This window comes from Rutidosis leptorrhynchoides, chromosome 6 (genome assembly GCF_046630445.1).
Source record: "Rutidosis leptorrhynchoides isolate AG116_Rl617_1_P2 chromosome 6, CSIRO_AGI_Rlap_v1, whole genome shotgun sequence".
In the NCBI taxonomy this organism is placed as follows: domain Eukaryota; kingdom Viridiplantae; phylum Streptophyta; class Magnoliopsida; order Asterales; family Asteraceae; genus Rutidosis; species Rutidosis leptorrhynchoides.
In genome coordinates this window covers 16114319-16136323 of record NC_092338.1, presented here as the reverse complement: position 1 = coordinate 16136323, position 22005 = coordinate 16114319, and the positions used below count along the sequence as shown (strand labels likewise).

General features: G+C 35.2%; 1 protein-coding gene across 1 annotated transcript; it reads left to right on the top strand.

The window, feature by feature from the left end:
• The first annotated feature begins 678 nt into the window (after positions 1-678).
• LOC139851457 (NAC domain-containing protein JA2L-like) lies at positions 679-2092 on the top strand. The gene is made up of 3 exons (XM_071840501.1): positions 679-919; positions 1015-1283; positions 1381-2092. Exons 1-3 carry the CDS (start codon positions 739-741, stop codon positions 1945-1947), a joined length of 1017 nt encoding a protein of 338 aa, XP_071696602.1. The 5' UTR covers positions 679-738; the 3' UTR covers positions 1948-2092.
• Positions 2093-22005: the final 19913 nt, after the last annotated feature.

The window sequence follows — 22005 nt, the reverse complement described above, 5'->3', positions numbered from 1 at the left end:
TTTATTTAAAATGTAATGTTATTTTTATTATTGGAAGTATTTTAGTTTAAATAATTTTGTAGTTATTTATTTTATAGAATTTAATAAATATAATAAAAAAAGGTAACGAAATATATATGTTGATTGAAAATGATTAATAATGAATTATTCCTGATAAGCAAGTCTCAATGAGGAAGTTTTGATGAAGAAGTCTTAATGAGAAAATCATGATATGACGTTAACATGACGGTTAATAGTAGAAAAAGTATGTCGTGACTGAGGGTGATCTTATAATTTCGACTTCTTGTCACGCGACTACGAGAGTTAAAGTAGGGGTTTTGTCGTCTTATGGTATCATCACTAGCGGTCTACTTAGTATTCTAGAATTCATATACGTGTACGGTCTTGATCTTTACTCACCAAATGACTCACTACTTTCTATTTTGTCTTATTACATCTCCGAAAAAATACATTCATGCACTTGCACCTTTATTTTTTATCTTCAGATAAGGTTGGACTATTGATGCTTAAAAGCACGTGTCAACTTCTAAACCATATTTTACCCCACCAATAATCACTGTAAGAAAAGGAGACCGTACTTATATATTAATAAATAATCATATTTTCTGACCCTATAAATACCCATCTTATTTCTCATTTCTTGAAAGAAAAAAGAAATTCATTAGATTTTCAGAAATTTCGTTCTTTAAATACATAAAAAAAAAAAAAATCGTTTTTCTCTAAACAAACGTGACAAATATGGGTTTACCGGTGACTGACCCGATGACTCAACTTAGTTTACCACCGGGTTTCCGGTTCTACCCGACCGACGAGGAACTATTGGTGCAATACCTTTGCCGGAAAGTTGCTGGACATGATTTTTCCTTACAAATAATTGCTGATATTGATTTGTACAAGTTTGATCCGTGGGAGCTACCAAGTAAGTATTTTTTTGTTTCTTTTATTAAAATATCTTTTTGGGTTTTTATGGGTTTTTTGTAAGCTGACTAATGGTGTAATCTTTTTTTTTTATAGGTAAGGCCATGTTTGGTGATAAAGAATGGTACTTTTTTAGTCCTAGAGATCGGAAGTATCCAAATGGGTCTCGACCCAATAGAGTGGCCGGGTCGGGTTATTGGAAAGCTACTGGAACTGATAAGGTGATCACCACCGGTGGAAGAAGGGTGGGGATTAAGAAAGCTTTGGTTTTTTATGTTGGTAAAGCTCCAAAAGGAAATAAAACTAATTGGATCATGCATGAATACAGGTTATCGGAGCCCCAAAGGAAAAATGGTAGCTCAAGGGTATGTCACTCTTCCAATAATAAACTCATTATTACTCCGTATAAGATATTAATATTTTAATGGCTAAAATCTAATATGGGTTTTTGATTTGGTGCAGTTGGATGAATGGGTGCTATGTAGGATTTATAAGAAAAATTCAAGTGCACAAAAAGCAATTTCTGGAACTCAAACAACTGAACAAAGCCACGGTTCATCATCATCATGTTCGTCTCAATTCGATGAAGTTCTTGAATCACTACCTGAAATCGAAGACAAATTCTTTAACTTACCAAGGGTTAATTCCATCAAGGCCTTCCAACAAGAAGATCAAAAGCTAAATTTACAAAAATATGATTCGGGCAATTATGATTGGGCCAGCATAGCTGCATTCGGGCAGCCCGAACCCGTTAATGATATTCAAGCTTCATCACAACTCAACACAACCACCATCAACATGAATGTTGCACCATCAATTGCCCCAATGTATAATATGGACCAAAAATTTGGAAGATCAATAATAGAAGATGAAGTACAAAGTGTAATTAGAAGCCAACGGGACAATCACACGGGTTATTCACACTCAAATTTGAACCCGTTTGAATTGAGCCAGAGGGTCTCGAACACAGTTGACCCGTTTGGTATCCGGTACCCGACTCAACAAGGGAGTTTGGGTTTCACACAATGATATAGAAGTAGAGGGGGCGGTGTGTAAATATATGATTTTATAGGGTTTAGTTGAAGTGGAACTCAATTTTATTTTATTGGAAATTAAAATTGAAAAAAGACAGAATAGAAAGTTGGGGAAATTAAGGAATGGGCATATTCAAACTAGGTAGTATAATGTAGATCTTGTCACCATGCAATTCCAAATTGAAGAATAGGATAGCTTCTCAATTTGTGTTTGATCTTTGACCAACTTTTGCCAAACTTTGACCATATTGATGTTAATCTGGTTATGTAAAATATACATAACATTTAGTATGATTTGGGTATATATTTTGAACTTAGTATTATTATAAAGACTACGTATAAAAGTGAATCGTGTGTTTCATGGTTTTTGCCAACTAGTTTTACGGCCTATTTGAGATATACGGAGTATAAATCACCTAACATGTAATTAAAGGAATAATAATATAGGGATGGAGATTGAACACACATTCACATGTATATCGAGTTCTGATTGTATGTAAAGTTGCGCATGCATTAGGCTCCGTCACTATTAAACAATTAGGACGATTGTGTATTATTATATTTAAGGAAATGTATGTTGACCAAATTTCAAATTTTCTACATGTTCAAATATCTTGAATGTAGGTAGAAAAAGGTGGGCAGCTAGTTGACCAAAGATCAATAAATGGGGGATGATTCTCACACACACTTTTTTGATCCTCACACACCAATTGATTATTATTAGAAGAGTAAAAGGTTAAAATAGGTGTGTGAGGATCAAAAAAGTGTGTGTGAGAATCATCCCCCTCAATAAATATGTCAAATTATTTATTATCTTTAGGTGTACGAAACTTAAGGAACTTGTTAGAAATATAAAGACTAAACGAAATTTAGGCAGAAATATAATATAAATTTCTTAACATAAACTCTTAACAGATTCAATATTTGACATGTGTCATGTATCAATTTTTCTCTTCCATGATTAGTACCAAAGTCATGTGCTATTTATCTTATTTATTAGGATGATAATTTTGAGGATAAAATTAAGAGATAACATTAATCTTTATTAAAATTATTACTCTCAATATTATTAATAACTATCAATATTATTAATAACTAGTCCGGGTCAAGCCCGCGAAATGCGGCGGGGCTTTCGGCATGCGTATTCATATTTAACGTAGTTTTATGTATTTACATAAGGGAAAACTGGTCATGTGTTAAGCGCCGTTGTAGGTGTCGTCTTTAGTGTTTTTTAAAATCTGTCTGGTTCGAACGTAGTTAGTTTCGTTTTGTTTATAAAATTATTTCGAGTCTAGCTGTGATGTCAAAAAAAAAAAAATTCTCGCGGCGAGGAGGAAGATACGGGATGTGTTTAGCATTTTTTAAAAAGTGTCCGTTTCGAACGGACTTTTTTTCGTTTTGTTCATAAAATTATTTCGAGTATGACGCTGATGTCGAAAAAATTTAACTCGCGGCGAGCGGGAAGATACGGGTTGTCGTTGTATTTAGCGTTTTTTAAAAAGTGTTCGTTTCGAATGTAGTTAGTTTCGTTTTGTTCATAAAAATATTTCGAGTTTAACGGTGTGGTCGGTGAAATTTAACTCGGAGCGAGTAGGAAGATACGGGCTGTCGAAGTGTTTGAGTGGAGTTTTTATTTTAATTGAGAGAATTTACGTTTTACCCCCTGAAGTTTGGTGTTATTTTTGTAAGTTGGTTATAGTTGAGGGGGGAAATGAAAAATGCAAGTGTAAAAAAGGAGTTGAGAACTGTTGTCGTTTTTCCTTTGAGGGAACGACCAAAAACCCCACGGGGGTTAGTATATACTAGTCCGGATCCGGCCCGCACGAAGCGGCGGGGGTTTGCGAACTGCATATTCATATTTAACATAGCTTTATGTATTTACAGAAGGAAAAACGGCCCATTTAGTAAGCGCCGTTGTAGGTGTTGTCGTCTTTAGTATTTTTAAAAAAAATTCTGGTTCGAACGTAGTTAGTTTCGTTTTGTTGATAAAATTATTTCGAGTTTAATGGTGCTGTCGAAAAATTTAACTCGCGGCGAGCAGGAAGATACTGGTTGTCGTTTTGTTTAGCGTTTTTTAAAAAATGTCCATTTCGAACGTGCTTATTTTCGTTTTGTTCATAAAATTATTTCAAGTCTGGCGCTGATGTCGAAAAAATTTAACTCGCGGCGAGCGGAAAGATACGTGTAGTGACCCGAACTTTTCCATGTTTATATATATTAAATGAAATTGTTATTTACATGATTAAGTGTTTTCAACATGATAAGCAATCAAACTTGTTAAGACTTGATTAATTTAAATAGGTTTCATATAGACAATTAACCACCCAAGTTGACCGGTGATTCACAAACGTTAAAACTTGTAAAAACTATTTGATGACATATATATGATTATATATATAGTTAACATGATATTATGATAAGTAAGTATCTCATTAGGTATTTTAACAATGAGTTATATACATAAAATTGAGTTTATTGAATTAAAAAACTCGAAACGATATATATAACGATTATCGTTATAACGTCTTACTAAATACATATGAATCATATTAAGATATTGATACACTATGTTTAATCATGATAAATGATAAGTAAATATATCATTAAGTGTATTAACAATGAACTACATATGTAAAAACAAGACTACTAACTTAATGATTTCGAAACGAGACATATATGTAACGATTATCGTTGTAACAACATTTAACTGTATATATATCATACTAAGATATATTAATATATCATAATATCATGATAATGTAATAATTTAACATCTCTTTAGATATAATAAACAATGGGTTAACAACATTTAACAAGATCGTTAACCTAAAGGTTTCAAAACAACATTTACATGTAACGACTAACGATGACTTAACGACTCAGTTAAAATGTATATACATGTAGTGTTTTAATATGTATTCATACACTTTTGAAAGACTTCAATACACTTATCAAAATACTTCTACTTAACAAAAATGCTTACAATTACATCATCGTTCAGTTTCATCAACAATTCTACTCGTATGCACCCGTATTCGTACTCGTACAATACACAGCTTTTAGATGTATGTACTATTGGTATATACACTCCAATGATCAGCTCTTAGCAGCCCATGTGAGTCACCTAACACATGTGAAAACTATCATTTGACAACTAGCATGAAATATCTCATAAAATTATAAAAATATTAGTAATCATTCATGACTTATTTACATGTAAACAAAATTACACATCCTTTATATCTAATCCATATACCAACGACCAAAAACACCTACAAACACTTTCATTCTTTAATTTTCTTCATCTAATTGATCTCTCTCAAGTTCTATCTTCAAGTTCTAAGTGTTCTTCATAAATTCTATAAGTTCCAGTTTCATAAAATCAAGAATACTTCCAAGTTTGCTAGCTTACTTCCAATCTTGTAAAGTGATCATCCAACCTCAAGAAATCTTTCTTATTTACAGTAAGATATCTTTCTAATACAAGGTAATACTCATATTCAAACTTTGATTCAATTTCTATAACAATCTTATTTCGAGTGGAAATCTTACTTGAACTTGTTTTCGTGTCATGATTATACTTCAAGAACTTTCAAGCCATCCAAGAATTCTTTGAAGCTAGATCAATTTTTGTCACTTCCAGTAGGTTTACCTACTAAACTTAAGGTAGTAATGATGTTCATAACATCATTCGATTCATATATATATAACTATCTTATTCGAAGATTAAACTTGAAATCACTAGAACATAGTTTAGTTAATTCTAAACTTGTTCGCAAACAAAAGTTAATCCTTCTAACTTGACTTTTAAAATCAACTAAACACATGTTCTATATCTATATGATATGCTAACTTAATGATTTAAAACTTGGAAACACGAAAAACACCGTAAAACCGGACATACGCCGTCGTAGTAACACCGCGGGCTGTTTTGGGTTTGATAATTAAAAACTATGATAAACTTTGATTTAAAAGTTGTTCTTCTAGAAAAATGATTTTTCTTATGAACATGAAACTATATCCAAAAAATCATGGTTAAACTCAAAGTGGAAGTATGTTTTTCAAAATAGACGTCGTTCTTTCGACTGAAATGACTACCTCTTACAAAAACAACTTGTAACTTATATTTTCGACTATAAACCTATACTTTTTCTGTTTAGATTCATAAAATAGAGTTCAATATGAAACCATAGCAATTTGATTCACTCAAAACGGATTTAAAACGAAGAAGTTATGGGTAAAACAAGATTGGATATTTTTTGATTGTTGTAGCTACGAGAAATATTGTAACAATTCTATACAAATCATATCCTAGCTAACTTATATTGTATTATACATGTATTCTAATATATTATGTAATCTTGGGATACCATAGACACGTATGCAAATGTTTTGACATATCATATCGACCCATGTATATACATTATTTGGAACAACCATAGACACTCTATATGCAGTAATGTTTGAGTTAGCTATACAGGGTTGAGGTTGATTCCAAAAATATATATACTTTGAGTTGTGATCTAGCCTGAGACGTGTATACACTGGGTCGTGGATTGATTCAAGATAATATATATCAATTTATTTCTGTACATCTAACTATGGACAACTAGTTGTAGGTTACTAACAAGGACAGCTGACTTAATAAACTTAAAACATCAAAATGTATTAAAAATGTTGTAAATATATTTTGAACATACTTTGATATATATATGTATATATTTGTTATAGGTTCTTGAATCGACCAGTGGCCAAGTCTTACTCCCGACGAAGTAAAAATCTGTGAAAGTGAGTTATAGTCCCACTTTTAAAATCTAATATTTTGAGATGAGAATACATGCAGTTTTATAAATGTTTTACGAAATAGACACAAGTAAATGAAACTACATTATATGGGTGAATGATCGAAGCCGAATATGCCCCTTTTGCTTGGTAGCCTAAGAATTAGTAAACCGATCTACTAATTGACGCGAATCCTAAAGATAGATCTATTGGGCCTAACGAACCCCATCCAAAGTACCGGATGCTTTAGTACTTCGAATTCATTTTTTATCATGTCTGAAGGATTTCCCGGAATGATAGGGGATATTCTTATATGCATCTTGTTAATGTCGGTTACCAGGTGTTCACCATATGAATGATTTTTATCTCTATGTATGGGATGTATATTGAAATATGAAATCTTGTGGTCTATTATTATGATTTGATAATATATAGGTTAAACCTATAACTCACCAACATTTTTGTTGACGTTTTAAGCATGTTTATTCTCATGTGATTATTAAGAGCTTCCGCTGTTGCATACTAAAATAAGGACAAGATTTGGAGTCCATGCTTGTATGATATTATGTAAAACCTGCATTCAAGAAACTTATTTTTGATGTAATATATTCTTATTGTAAACCATTATGTAATCGTCGTGTGTAAACGATATATTTTAGATTATCATTATTTGATAATCTACGTAATGTTTTTTAAACCTTTATATATAAAATAAAGGTTATGGTTGTTTTAAAAATGAATGCAGTCTTTTAAAAACGTCTCATATAGAGGTCAAAACCTCGCAACGAAATTAATTAATATGGAACGTTTATAATCAATATGAACGGGACATTTCAATACGGGCTCTTGTTGTGTTTAGCTTTTTTTTTTTTTTAAGTGTTCGTTTTGAATGTAGTTAGTTTCGTTTTGTTCATAAAAATATTTCGAGTTTAACGGTATGGTCGGTGAAATTTAACTCGGGGCGAGGAGGAAGATACGGGCTGTCAAAATGTTTGGGTTAAGAGTTTATTTTAATTCAGAGAATTTATGTATTACCCCCTGTAGTTCAGGATAGTTTTTGTAAACTGGTTATAGTGGAGGAGTTTTTTTTGGAGTTTTTGCGTCCAATTTGGTTAAATGTCATTTTGTTCAATTTTTTTATTTGGGTTGGGGTGAAACGAGTTTGTTTTAAAAATGGATGCAGTCTTTGAAAAACGTCTCATATAGAGGTCAAAACCTCGCAACGAAATCAATTAATATGGAACATTTATAATCAATATGAACGGGACATTTCAATACGGGCTCTTGTTGTGTTTAGCTTTTTTTATTTTAAAAAGTGTCCATTTTGAATGTAGTTAGTTTCGTTTTGTTCATAAAAATATTTGAGTTTAACGGTATGGTCGGTGAAATTTAACTCGGGGCGAGGAGGAAGATACGGGCTGTCAAAATGTTTGGGTTAAGTGTTTATTTTAATTCAGAGAATTTATGTATTACCCCCTGTAGTTCAGGATAGTTTTTGTAAACTGATTATAGCGGAAGAGTTTTTTTGAAGTTTTTGCGCCCAATTTGGTTAAATGTCATTTTGTTCAATTTTTTTATTTGGGTTGGGGTGAAACGACGTGGTTTCCCACGTCTTTTAGGATGTAAAGGTATTAATATATAGGGTTAATGTGTGAGTTAGAAAATCAAAGGTTTTGAAATAATTGGAGTTTGGTTATGGATTTGAATTGAGTAAGAATAAAAAAAAATAAGGAATAGGAATATTAAAAGCACACGTGATGTTAAGATAGACGTTTCATACGACAGCCGTCATATCCTAATTGTCCACGTTTCCTTCCCTTTGCGGCGCCAGCTATACAAACTACATTCAATTAATCCCGCCATAAACTTTATGATGATAAGAGTACCGGGTTGAGTGGTGATACTAACATATCAATTTTTACTTTATGCTTATTTTTTATTATAACACTTATAATTATATTCATAAGTTTTTCTTTATTTTTTTTTTTTTTTTTTGGTAAACGAGGAAACCCTTCTATGAACGAGCACATTGGCTCCCCCATAGAAGGTAAAACCTCGGGTAATCAAGCCTCCGAGCGCGAGACCTGGTACCGGGTAAATTGCGCATTATGTGCATCCTCGGGTCACACTCCCTTTTTGAACAATTTGGCATAGCCAGAAATTGAACCCGGGTGGTGTGCTTCCTTGGGCAAAGTTTATTTACGGAGTTAAATAATAAAGCATAGAATAGATTCAGTGAATTTGATTCACGCTTGACAACAAATCACAAATTGGAGGGATTTAAAGGTCTTTTGAGTTTAACTCTCCGGTCCGGTGTACAGTGAATAACTCTTGCGAGATGAGGATCTCAACAGGGGTGGTTAAATGTGAACCCAACATTATCGGGATAGCCGGTATTGATGGCTCGGACGAGGTTTTGTAGGGTTAGTGTTCACATAACGTTACTTGTAACCGTAAGATTGTAGCTTGAGATGTTGTGAATCCGGTAGCACGAGAGAAAACTGCGCTAGCTGACTAGCGCGGGGGGTAGAGTGATCTCATTACTAACAACGATGAATATGCAAATATAGTGTGCTTCTTTGATCGTCGAAATCCCCTTGTGTTGTGATTCGAGCCTCTTATTTATAGTGCAACTGTAACACCCTGATTTTATTTATTTATTTATTTTTTTAAATCACAGCGGAAGTCTTAATTCAAATAAATAACCTTAGTTAATTACGAACATGATTATCACAAATCATTAGCTAGTTACTTATTACAAACCACTGGTGTTACGTTAAACAACTAGTTACATATTTATAAAAGTTAAGACATCAGAGTTCGTCTTGTCAAACATATCGTCAACCCAACTCCCGTCCCTACCAGCACTAAGATCGAAAACCTGCAAGGGATAAGGTGAGGGGGGTTAGCACGAGGCTAAGTGAATGGAATCATCTAACAGATCTAGCATACAGTACCAACTTGTACAACTACATCAACTACAACAATCCATAACAGGCAACTAACAACTAATAACTAGCAACTATCAACTAGCAACTATGCTCCAACTAGAGACTCGGTGGCTTGTACGAGCACACGACCACTAGCTGATCAGTCTAGCGTCTACCGAAAGTCCTTACTACTGAATCTCCAGTATAGTAAATCCACACGCAGGTGATGCGTCATTCAGTACTATACTCAACAAACAGTAGCCAACTGGACCCAACCACAACAAGGTTGACCTCTCTGAGCTGAACCTAACAACAATAGGTTCCAACAGGCAACTACAACTTGTGCACACAACTGTTAAGCAACTACCACTACGAACAACTGTCCCTACGACTAGCATGGCAACTCTACGATGATCATTATTACAACATATCTACTAAGCATAGCAACTATAACAGTATAACATAGTAGCACAACTTGCTACTCTATACTACACCCGGAGATAATCCCACTCACCGATTACCAGCTACAGCTCAGTTATCTTACTTCTGAGCTTCTTCCTTGTTCTTATCACCTGAGAACAACACAACGAAGTCAATATACATATCTCAATCAATAGTATAATCAAATCATACTATAAACTAGGTCATAACACCATATATTCATAATTTTATGAGTCTACATCATGACTTCATTCAATAATGGCATACAGGTGCGTGCAAAACACGACATACACACTAAAACTCCTTTTCCAACCCAAAAACAATTTGATCTAGTTTCTTAAAAGTTCACTATTGAAAAGTATTCTTTATTACGATTCTAACGATAGTTTAATCATCAAAAACGGAGTTACGGTTTGAAAGTTACGCCCGTTTCAATTTCATAAAAGGTACTGTAGCAAATAGTGATTTCCGAACACTGTAGCAACTCGGTACTGTAGCAACACGGTACTGTAGCAACTCTGGTACTGTAGCAAATAGTGGCACTGTAGCAATACCGAACACTGTAGCAAATAGTGACACTGTAGCAGTTCGGGTACTGTAGCAAAATACTGTAGTAAACACTGTAGCAAACACTGTAGCAACTGGTTCGAACACTTACGCTGATTTCGAACATTTTTCGCCCAAAACACGATTTTTGAGCGATTTTGATCAAATTTTAAGCACATGGAAGCTACTAAACATATATACAACCTATTTCTAACATCAATTGAGCATAACAAACATCAAACAACTAAATTTGAGCTAATTTCTATCAAAAACTCATTTAACACAAAAACCCAATTAGAGCAAGAATCAAAGCATGAATCTATGATATGCATACCTTATATTGATCACGAAATCACAAGGAATATATCTCTAGCTTCAATTAATCCAAAGACTCACAAAATCAAATTAGGGTTTATGTGTGTGTTTGTGTATACGTTCGTGTGTGGGTTTGATGAAATGAGAAATGGATAGAACTATCCAGATACATACACTTAAATGAGTTACAAACTCATACCCCATATCACACAGGTATTTACCAGTTATCTTATCTGATAATCTTTCGTATCTCCTTAGGCGGTCCTAACGGAGTCCAAATTAAATAAACCAACCTGTTCTGTGACCCTTGTCACAAACTGGTCTCAACTAAACAACTAAATAATTATAAACATATAATTATAAAAATCACTAATTACGCCCTACCCCAGGGTACAATGGTCATTTCATCTAGGCCCAAAATGCGGGTGTTACAAATCTACCCTCCTTAAAAGAGATTCCGTCCTCGCAATCGGGTCAACTATGGTCAACAATCCCAAAAATTGTTACTCGCACCGCCAAAACACACGGTTAACTTTATCGATCTTATCCCCGATACCGAAAATATCCACCACAATTGCATAGGGAAATGAGATTCCTGGCGTCAATACACTCCCGATACCAAATAACTTCTCACAATCTCCGTCGATCAACGTCCATTAATCCACTTAAGCCCACAAATTACACGATCAAGTCAAATAATCAGAGTCAAATTCGTGTTTCTTCGCCATTCCGTATCATAAATTTCACGATCTGTCATCCAATTCAACTCTTTATACAGTCCACTTTTCCCAATTATCCAAAGCTTAGGCAATAGAATTAGTCATCATGCTAAAATCTATACCTAGGTCAACGAAATTGTCTCGTAAGTCATCAGAACTTCACAGGTTATTCGTCTCATATCCAGTCACATCACAATCCAATATAGCACAGGCCGCCTATTTTTCCTTCAGCTTCCCAGAAATTCCGTATGATTTATCACAATATACTTATGTTGGCCAGACACAAGCATATTATCCTAAATCATACCTTCATTCTGAGTTGCTCGTAACGAAAAAATTCTACTTGTCTCATTCACTAACTTATGTCCAATCAATTTTCTCAATAAGCATCGGTAATTAATTTAACTACTTTATAACTAATCAATCACAACATCTGTCCAATCATAGTTACTCAAACCTTGTCTATCAATCATCCAAATATAATCTATCAACCAGATCATACATCCAATAAGCTTAGGAAATACCGTCATAACAATCATACTCATGCCACTATCCAACAACTTCATCTCGTCCAAAAGTCCACTACACAAACATACTCAACGCATCTCTATCCAAGTCACGGTTCTCAATCCCAAAAAGTCAACCTAAGGGTCACCCTTACCCCACATGGCACAGAAGGGTCGCAACTAAAACATAAACAACAAAATGCAACAAAATAAATCTTACACTACTATCAAGATCTACTAATCTACCACACATATATATACACCCAATCATATACATGTATATAACTAAACAATACGAGGATTTTGAAGCATACCTGTATTCACATCATATTCAACATCTGCATCTGCAACCATCTGATAAGCTCTTGCTGTTTCTGTAGGTGGATTCTTTCTTTTCTGCCCAACTGGAGAACCAGAAGATCCACCTACTGATCCCGACTGCGCTCCTGGCCCCGCCCCAGAACTCGATCCTCTTACATACGGACACTGAGCTGACCTATGCCCCACTTGATGACATCTCCAACATACATCCTCTTGGAACGAACACATTCGAATCTCGTGTCCCACAATACCACATCTCAAACATCTTTTGGTTGAATCCGAACAAGGACCACTATGAGATGATCTGCAACTATAACACCAAGAATTCTGACTTGATGCTGACCCACTCTGTTCTGACCCACTCTTATGTTTCAACTTAACAGACTTCTTTGACCTAGAGTCCGAATGACTCATCACATGATCTTGTTGTGACATCTCATAACCTACTATTCTATTCCTTACTGCTCTGACATCATCCTCTACCATCTTGGCCATAACAAACGCTTGCGATAACATCGTCGCCATCCTAACCATTGTTCTGTACTCTGGTAAAATTATGTTAACAAAGTGCTGAATTCTGGACTGCTCATCTGGAACCCACTGTTGTACAAACCTTAATTTATCCATATACTGCTCAATCACCTCATCTATCGTCATCTGAGGTGTCATTTTCATCGCCAGAAATTCCGTCTTAATTCGATTGAGGTCATAAGACGAACAATACTGCTCATAAACTTTACTATAAAATTGTTCCCAAGTAATCATGTTCACTTGCTCTTTTGGTATACTAGAAATAGCCGTATCCCACCAAACCATTGCCCTATTCTTCAGCATACGACTAGCATAAATAACCTGCAATTCTGGTTCACACTGACATGCCTCAAAAACCTTTTCTATCTCTCTTAACCAGTTAAGTGTTACCGTTGGGTTAGAACTTCCTGAGTACTCTGGTGGATTACAATTCAGAAACTGTTTGAAGGTACATTTCTTTGGTTGTTGAAACATCAGCGTCTGATACGGACCCCACATCTGATTTGGGAACTGTTGATTAAACTGAGGTGACATCTGATACTGTTGAGGAAACTGATATTGAGGTGGCAACCATTGCTGTTGTTGGAAAGCACTTCCAATTTGCTGATAATTATTTGACTGCACCGGATAACCACTAATCGTCTGATTCGGTACACTACCACTTGGATTCACGGTTACCTGACGTTGTTCTAATTCCCTTATTCGATCACGTGCTTCCTTTAACTTACTTTGCAAATCTAAAATTTGTTCCTGCGGATCCTCTTCTGACACATATCCGTCTTCATCTGGGGCTCTGAATGTTCCGGGGGCTGACGGACCAGTTGCGTTTCCTGTATTATCTGCCATATCTGCACTACCACAACATCTCACACAAACTCTTAGTGGAAAACAGGTCAGTACCTATCAACTAACACATGTAATCCCTACATTCACTTAACCCGTTCCCTCATATATGTTTGACACAACACAAGGTTTGGGAACATGACATTCAACACAATGTACATGTGGCCAAACCTATGCTCTGATACCAAGTTGTAACACCCTGATTTTATTTATTTTTTTTTTTTTTTAAATCACAGCGGAAGTCTTAATTCAAATAAATACCCTTAGTTAATTACGAACATGATTATCACAAATCATTAGCTAGTTACTTATTACAAACCACTGGTGTTACGTTAAACAACTAGTTACATATTTATAAAAGTTAAGACATCAGAGTTCGTCTTGTCAAACATATCGTCAACCCAACTCCCGTCCCTACCAGCACTAAGATCGAAAACCTGCAAGGGATGAGGTGAGGGGGGTTAGCACGAGGCTAAGTGAATGGAATCATCTAACAGATCTAGCATACAGTACCAACTTGTACAACTACATCAACTACAACAATCCATAACAGGCAACTGACAACTAATAACTAGCAACTATCAACTTGCAACTATGCTCCAACTAGAGACTCGGTGGCTTGTACGAGCACACGACCACTAGCTGATCAGTCTAGCGTCTACCGAAAGTCCTTACTACTGAATCTCCAGTATAGTAAATCCACACGCAGGTGATGCGTCATTCAGTACTATACTCAACAAACAGTAGCCAACTGGACCCAACCACAACAAGGTTGACCTCTCTGAGCTGAACCTAACAACAATAGGTTCCAACAGGCAACTACAACTTGTGCACACAACTGTTAAGCAACTACCACTACGAACAACTGTCCCTACGACTAGCATGGCAACTCTACGATGATCATTATTACAACATATCTACTAAGCATAGCAACTATAACAGTATAACATAGTAGCACAACTTGCTACTCTATACTACACCCGGAGATAATCCCACTCACCGATTACCAGCTACAGCTCAGTTATCTTACTTCTGAGCTTCTTCCTTGTTCTTATCACCTGAGAACAACACAACGAAGTCAATATACATATCTCAATCAATAGTATAATCAAATCATACTATAAACTAGGTCATAGCACCATATATTCATAATTTTATGAGTCTACATCATGACTCCATTCAATAATGGCATACAGGTGCGTGCAAAACACGACATACACACTAAAACTCCTTTTCCAACCCAAAAACAATTTGATCTAGTTTCTTAAAAGTTCACCATTGAAAAGTATTCTTTATTACGATTCTAACGATAGTTTATTCATCAAAAATGGAGTTACGGTTTGAAAGTTACGCCCGTTTCAATTTCATAAAAGGTACTGTAGCAAATAGTGATTTCCGAACACTGTAGCAACTCGGTACTGTAGCAACACGGTACTGTAGCAACTCTGGTACTGTATCAAATAGTGGCACTGTAGCAATATCGAACACTGTAGCAAATAGTGACACTGTAGCAAATAGTGATACTGCAGCAGTTCAGGTGCTGTAGCAAAATACTGTAGCAAACACTGTAGCAAACACTGTAGCAACTGGTTCGAACACTTACGCTGATTTCGAACATTTTTCGCCCAAAACTCGATTTTTGAGCGATTTTGATCAAATTTTAAGCACATGGAAGCTACTAAACATATATACAACCTATTTCTAACATCAATTGAGCATAACAAACATCAAACAACTAAATTTGAGCTAATTTCTATCAAAAACTCATTTAACACAAAAACCCAATTAGAGCAAGAATCAAAGCATGAATCTATGATATGCATACCTTATATTGATCACGAAATCACAAGGAATATATCTCTAGCTTCAATTAATCCAAAGACTCACAAAATCAAATTAGGGTTTATGTGTGTGTTTGTGTATACGTTCGTGTGTGGGTTTGATGAAATGAGAAATGGATAGAACTATCCAGATATATACACTTAAATGAGTTACAAACTCATACCCCATATCACACAGGTATTTACCAGTTATCTTATCTGATAATCTTTCGTATCTCCTTAGGCGGTCCTAACGGAGTCCAAATTAAATAAACCAACCTGTTCTGTGACCCTTGTCACAAACTAGTCTCAACTAAACAACTAAATAATTATAAACATATAATTATAAAAATCACTAATTACGCCCTACCCCAGGGTACAATGGTCATTTCATCTAGGCTCAAAATGCGAGTGTTACAGCAACTTTGCACTGTCTGTTGGTGCCACGCAATAAGACAACAAGATCGTGGCTAGTCCTCTTTGTAATATTTGGTCGATGACTAGACAAGGGGTATTCTAATATTACTAAGTCGTACCTTTGTACCTGGTATGATGTGTCAGTCTTCTGCATGAGCGTTTGTTACAGGGATCGTGTCAACTGTCAACCAAGCCTTTAGTTTTCTCGCCAACGCGGCGATATTATGTGCGAGCTGGATCGTAACGCATAAGTGCAATGCGCTTGTTTTCTTTGGACATGTACAGGGCACGTGTTGATGCACATATATAAAGTCACTTATTGTGCTTATCATTATTAAATTTTTATTATTGTAATTTAGGGTATAGTAGTAAATTAGATACAAACAAAACAACAACAAAACTCAATCTCACATAACTAGGGTATGAGGGAAGTAAGATGTAGACGATCATTCCTCTATCCAAGTAGTAAATTAGTTGTGTATGAAATAAAAATTGGTGTGTGAGTATCATGTTCTTAGCATGATAAGTTTAATGATAACATAAATATCTTAATTCTTTAATTATACCCAAGGTTGGAGAATTCGGATCTCGTGGAGATCTCGTTTGGACTTTTTTAGGGAGATCTCGGCATCTCGAAATAATCTCGGGGAGATCCCGGACGTTGACTTACGTTGACTTTATAGTTTTTTTTTAATAAAAAATATACATAAAAACATAAATATATGTATATTTATATACGTTTTTACGAGATTTTACCAAAATATCCGAGAAATGAGCTAGAAAATCTTAGAAATTACGAATTTTACAAGAAAATCTTACAAATTAGCAAGAAAATCCGATAAATCGTGGCTTTGACTAAGTTTGACCCCATTAACCGAGAAATCTCGGGAGATGAGCATCTCGTCTTGGTTGTCTTCTAAAAACGAGATCTCGGGAAAAATCTCGGGGAGATCTCGGGAAATTTACAACACTGATTATACCTCACAGTAGCCATAAATAAATACTTATATCAAATTTATATAAGTAAAGCTAATATTAAAAAGGAATATTTATGCTTTACATTAATTCGATTGCACTTATAAATTTTAATTTAATAATCTTTAGACATAGCCCTAATGGCTACATTTATTATTGTCTTAAATTCAAATACTTCACTTCAGTACAACACGAATATTATATCAAGGACTTGTTCCATGTAACTATACCTAATTATTGAGTCGGGTCGGAGTTAATTCAGATTTAAATGAGCATATTTAAAAATTGAAATTGAAACACAAATCTGAAAGCTAAAAACTAAAAAATTGAAAATCAAAGAATAACTAGAATGGAAAACTATAAATTGAAACATAAAACTGAAAGTTGAAACTGAAACACGAAATAGAAAACTCAAATGCGAATCAAAAAACTGACACACGAAAAATGAAACTGAAACTGTAACGCGAAACTAAAAACTCAAACGCGAAACTAAAAACTGACAGGCGAAACTGAAAACTGTCATTGAATCACAAAAATCAGACGTTGAACCAAAAACTGAAAGGGTTTTTCCAACCTTCAACCGTACTGTCAGGGTTGTTACGATTTGAGTTTCCTCCTAACGCGTGTGTGGGTGGCATATGATCGTGAAGGTGATTTCCCCTCTTGGTGATGCCGATATTGCCGTTAAAAAAATACATAAATTAAAACGTGAAACTGAAAACTGGAACGCGATATTTAAAACTGGAAACTAAGATGTGAAATTGAAATATGAATCGCGAAATGAAAACTGAAACGCGAAACTGAAATTGGAATCTAAAATCACAAAACATGAACATAAAAACATGAAACCCGAAAGTGAGAACTGAAACATGAATCTTAATCTTAAAATTAAAAAATTAAAAATTACACAGCTCGACCAGTGTTATCAATATGCAATACCCGTTGGACCCATATACAAGACCTGTTGGACACCTCTCAATTATTAGACTTTATGTATTTAGATTCGATTCCTTTTTATTTGCCTAAGACCCATTTAGGTTTTAGAGAAACCCATTGAACCTCTTTTAAAAAGTTTAGGTTTACTCTGTCAGACAACATGTAGCTTGTGTATATTCCTAAGTAGTTAGTTTGAAGCCGAGGTTCCCATAGATTACTAAATGATTATAATCTATTTGCAGAATGCAATATTTTAATTAACAAATTGAATAAAGTGATAGTAATAATTTTTAATAGATCTTTAACAAAATGCAAGATTATTGGTTAGCTATTACAGTATATAATTCTTTTCTTTGGACATCAGTTTGGGATCACCCATGGGGACTAAACCACCCACACGTTCATCTCATGTAGTTGCATCCCAACTACTGTTCTGGAGGAAACTCGGACCAATCCGAGGGCATGGTCACCAAAACCACCTCCCCGTTGCCCCTGCACTAAGCGAAAGGCGACCTGGGTGAATACTTCTGGTCAGGGATACATTGAGTGCATTGTTGCAGCCCAGCGGAGTCGAAACTCATGACCTCTCGCTAAGAGATGCAAACCACTATCAGTTGAGCTACAACTCAATGATTTACGGTATATAACTCTAATGGTATATTCTTTATGTTTTTATTGATATAACTTTGATTTTTGTTTTTTGAAATAACCTATATTCCCCCGTCTGATAATAAATGTCTTGTTTAACTTTTCAAGTTCTTTCTTTTGAAAATTTGACTTTAAATATTTTTATGAAATTATAAGCTAGTAAGATTTGCTTGAAAACATTTACTTTAATACATAATCTACAAAAGTTTTTATCACCTTTAACAAAATGGTTTTGTAACATTTCAACAAGAACTATAAGACCGTCTCTAACGCATCAATGTTGCACGGTTTTTGGAACCAACACGCAACGTAACACGGGGTAGCGCGACGTGTTGGTGGTGTTTGTAGCACATGTGCCGGAAGTTAGCACACAACAAATGAACGCGTGTTTGAACCAAATTGCCGACGTGTACTCACTCCACCCACACATGTATGCAACGGAGACTTTTTTGTTTTGATTTCTAGCCGTATATATACATATATACATAAAATAAATATACACTATATTAAATTAAACACACATATTCACTTTAATCAAACACAACTCAAAAACACTTCATCAAAATCAAACACAAACAATGTCTCATCCGAATGAGTGGTCGATTTATAACAATATTATGACCGTCACCAGTGAACCGACTACTCCGGGCTCATCATCTTCATCTCGACCTTCTTCTCTTGATTTTGCCAACTATATTACTTGCTCGTTTAATATGAGCCAACAAGAACTTGAGAAACAAATCCAAAGATTACAACAAATCCAAAAATAAAAAGAGATTCAAAGAGAGCTCGGTCTTAGCCCGAAACAACTCTCACAACTTAACTCTCAAACTCAACCAGAAACTCAACCACAAACTCAACCCAAAGTTGAGCCCGAACAACCCGGTGGAGTGAGGAGAAGAAAACACCAACGAAAAGCCATAGATAAGGTACGGGAAACAATCCAAAAAAGAGTTTGGACATCGGCCGAAGAGGTTTGGTTGGCGAGATGTTGGCTTGATGAGTTCGAAAATCCGATTGTCGAAAACTCTCAAAAATCGCAATCTTTGTGGCACACTGTAATGAACAAATTCAACAATAACGAGCACGAATGGTATCAAAATGAAGATGCATTATCGGGGAAATGGCGTTATGTGGACAAGGGGTGTAAAGCTTTTCAAGGTTATTATGAGGCGGAAAACGCAATCCAAGGCGTAGTGGGAAAACCAAACAATGCTTTTACGAGGATGCGGTAAAGGCGTATTGTACTAATGAGATGAAGTCGTGGGCGTTTAAAGATGCTTGAGAATTTTTAAAAGACAAACCAAAGTGGATTGCGCCTGCTCCGGTTGGTGGAGCAGTTTATGGAGGTTTGCGTGATGAGGATGACGAGGAGGTCGCGGTGCACACGATTGATATCGCAGATGATCGTCCTAATAACGTGCTTTTAGGTGATGATCTGATTGAAAGGCACATGGGAAGGAATCGAGCAAAGAAGGCGGCTAGGACTTCTGCATCTTCCAACGCGACGCAAAGCTCTCGGTTAACAAACTCTTCAAAGTTTGAAGAGTTATGTGAACAACTTAACGAATACAAGTCCGAAGTTGCACAGAAAAGGCTTCAACAAATGGGCGCAATAAAGCGGAACGTATGAAAGTCGCACTCGAAGCCACAAAATTTCTGTCGAACTTGGACATTAATAACATCGCGAACCTGAAAGAGAGAAACCGTTGCATGAAGATGAAGAAGAAGTTGCTCCAAGAGTACGGAGACTTAATTCAGTTGTCGGATGAAGACGACGAGTAGTTGTTTAAATTTTAGGACTTTTTTAAAAAATAAAGTAAGTTTAGGTCGTCTTTTTATTTATTGTAATTTTCTATTTTTAGGGCTTTTTTAAGTAATCGTATTTTTATTATTAATTTTAGTGTGTTTTATTAAATTAATTTGTAATTATAATTTCAAAATAATAATATAATTAATTAAACAAAATAAATTAAATACATGAAAAATGAAAAAGAAATAAAAAATACCCCACTCCTACCCAGCAACACCCTACCCATTACATAACAGTCTGGAAGCACGCTCATCAAGCACTCCACCTCCATCCAGCAACACGCCAACACGCTCTGCAGGGTTAAAAATGGTCTAAATGTTGCCATTTGAATAGTCCTATAAATAATTGGATGTTCAAATAATTACAAGTTGATAATTAACGTCGGCATAAAAATTTCATTGCTATTAAATAAACGGCTATCGTCCACCATATTCTTTTAACGGTCCAAAACCGACAACATAACGTTTCTAGTACGTCAAAACTCAAAAATAAACGGCTAATTTCTCCAAAGCCAAAAAATAGAGCAATTTACTGAAATAAGCATTTTTGTCTCTCTCTCTCAAAAATAAGCATAGTCAAAACTCAAATATATTTGAACAAGTCAAAATGTCCACTCATATGCAATTGCCAAATATATAACTCACTTTTGAGTTAAAAGGCAAGATCACTTATAAAAAAAAAAAACTTTTCAATTCATTTTATCATCATTGAAAAAAATAATACAAATGAATATGGCCATCTTTGAAAACGTATCTCGGATCAAACGGTCAATGATTTCTGGCGGTTTGGTCAACGATTCACCTTCACCATCGCCAACGCCTCGCCGGCTGAATTCATCGTTGGTTAGAAGAAACAGTAATCGTAAAACGCTCCCTAGAAAGCGGTGTGCTAGTAAAGAGATAATCAGGAGAGCGTTGACGCCACCTGGCCGTAAGTTTAGCCGACGGTGGTTTGATTTCCTACCAACTCCTAGCCGCCTATCGGTTATGTCCATATCTGCTGCTTAAGATATGTGTTTAACTTGTAATTATCATCTAGTATTAAGCCATTGTTTTGGTTGATAACTATTACATGTTCGTAACTCATTCATTAATTCATTTATTATTTTGTACGATATAGCTCGAGATGTTGTGTTCAAATTTTTTTAGTTGATAAATATTAATAATTAGGTCTTGCAATATGGATCAACCGCTTACAGTCAAATTGTCTAGGTTACTCTGTGGCTACGCCATATGGATCGTCTTGTTAAATTTGTTTCTGCCATGGTTTTAACACTATAGGTACTAACCTTATGATGGGTTCGTCACAGGACTCATCGTTATGGGTGTAACGTAGTTCCCAAATGTCCGTTGTTTTGATGACTATACATTTTGTTTGTTTGGTTGTATCTTTTACTTGAACAAATTAAGTATGATAGTTATGACATGTACTCCCTCTACCCCCAAACTAAATGTTCACCTTAGTATTTATATGTTTTTTTTAATAAATAATTTAACATTCTCACTTGGAC

Coding starts and splice junctions, on each gene's coding strand:
- LOC139851457 (XM_071840501.1), top strand. CDS start 739: ATGGGTTTACCGGTGACTGACCCGATGACTCAACTTAGTTTACCACCG. Junction 920..1,014: donor TGATCCGTGGGAGCTACCAA/GTAAGTATTTTT, acceptor TTTTTTTTATAG/GTAAGGCCATGTTTGGTGAT. Junction 1,284..1,380: donor GGAAAAATGGTAGCTCAAGG/GTATGTCACTCT, acceptor GATTTGGTGCAG/TTGGATGAATGGGTGCTATG.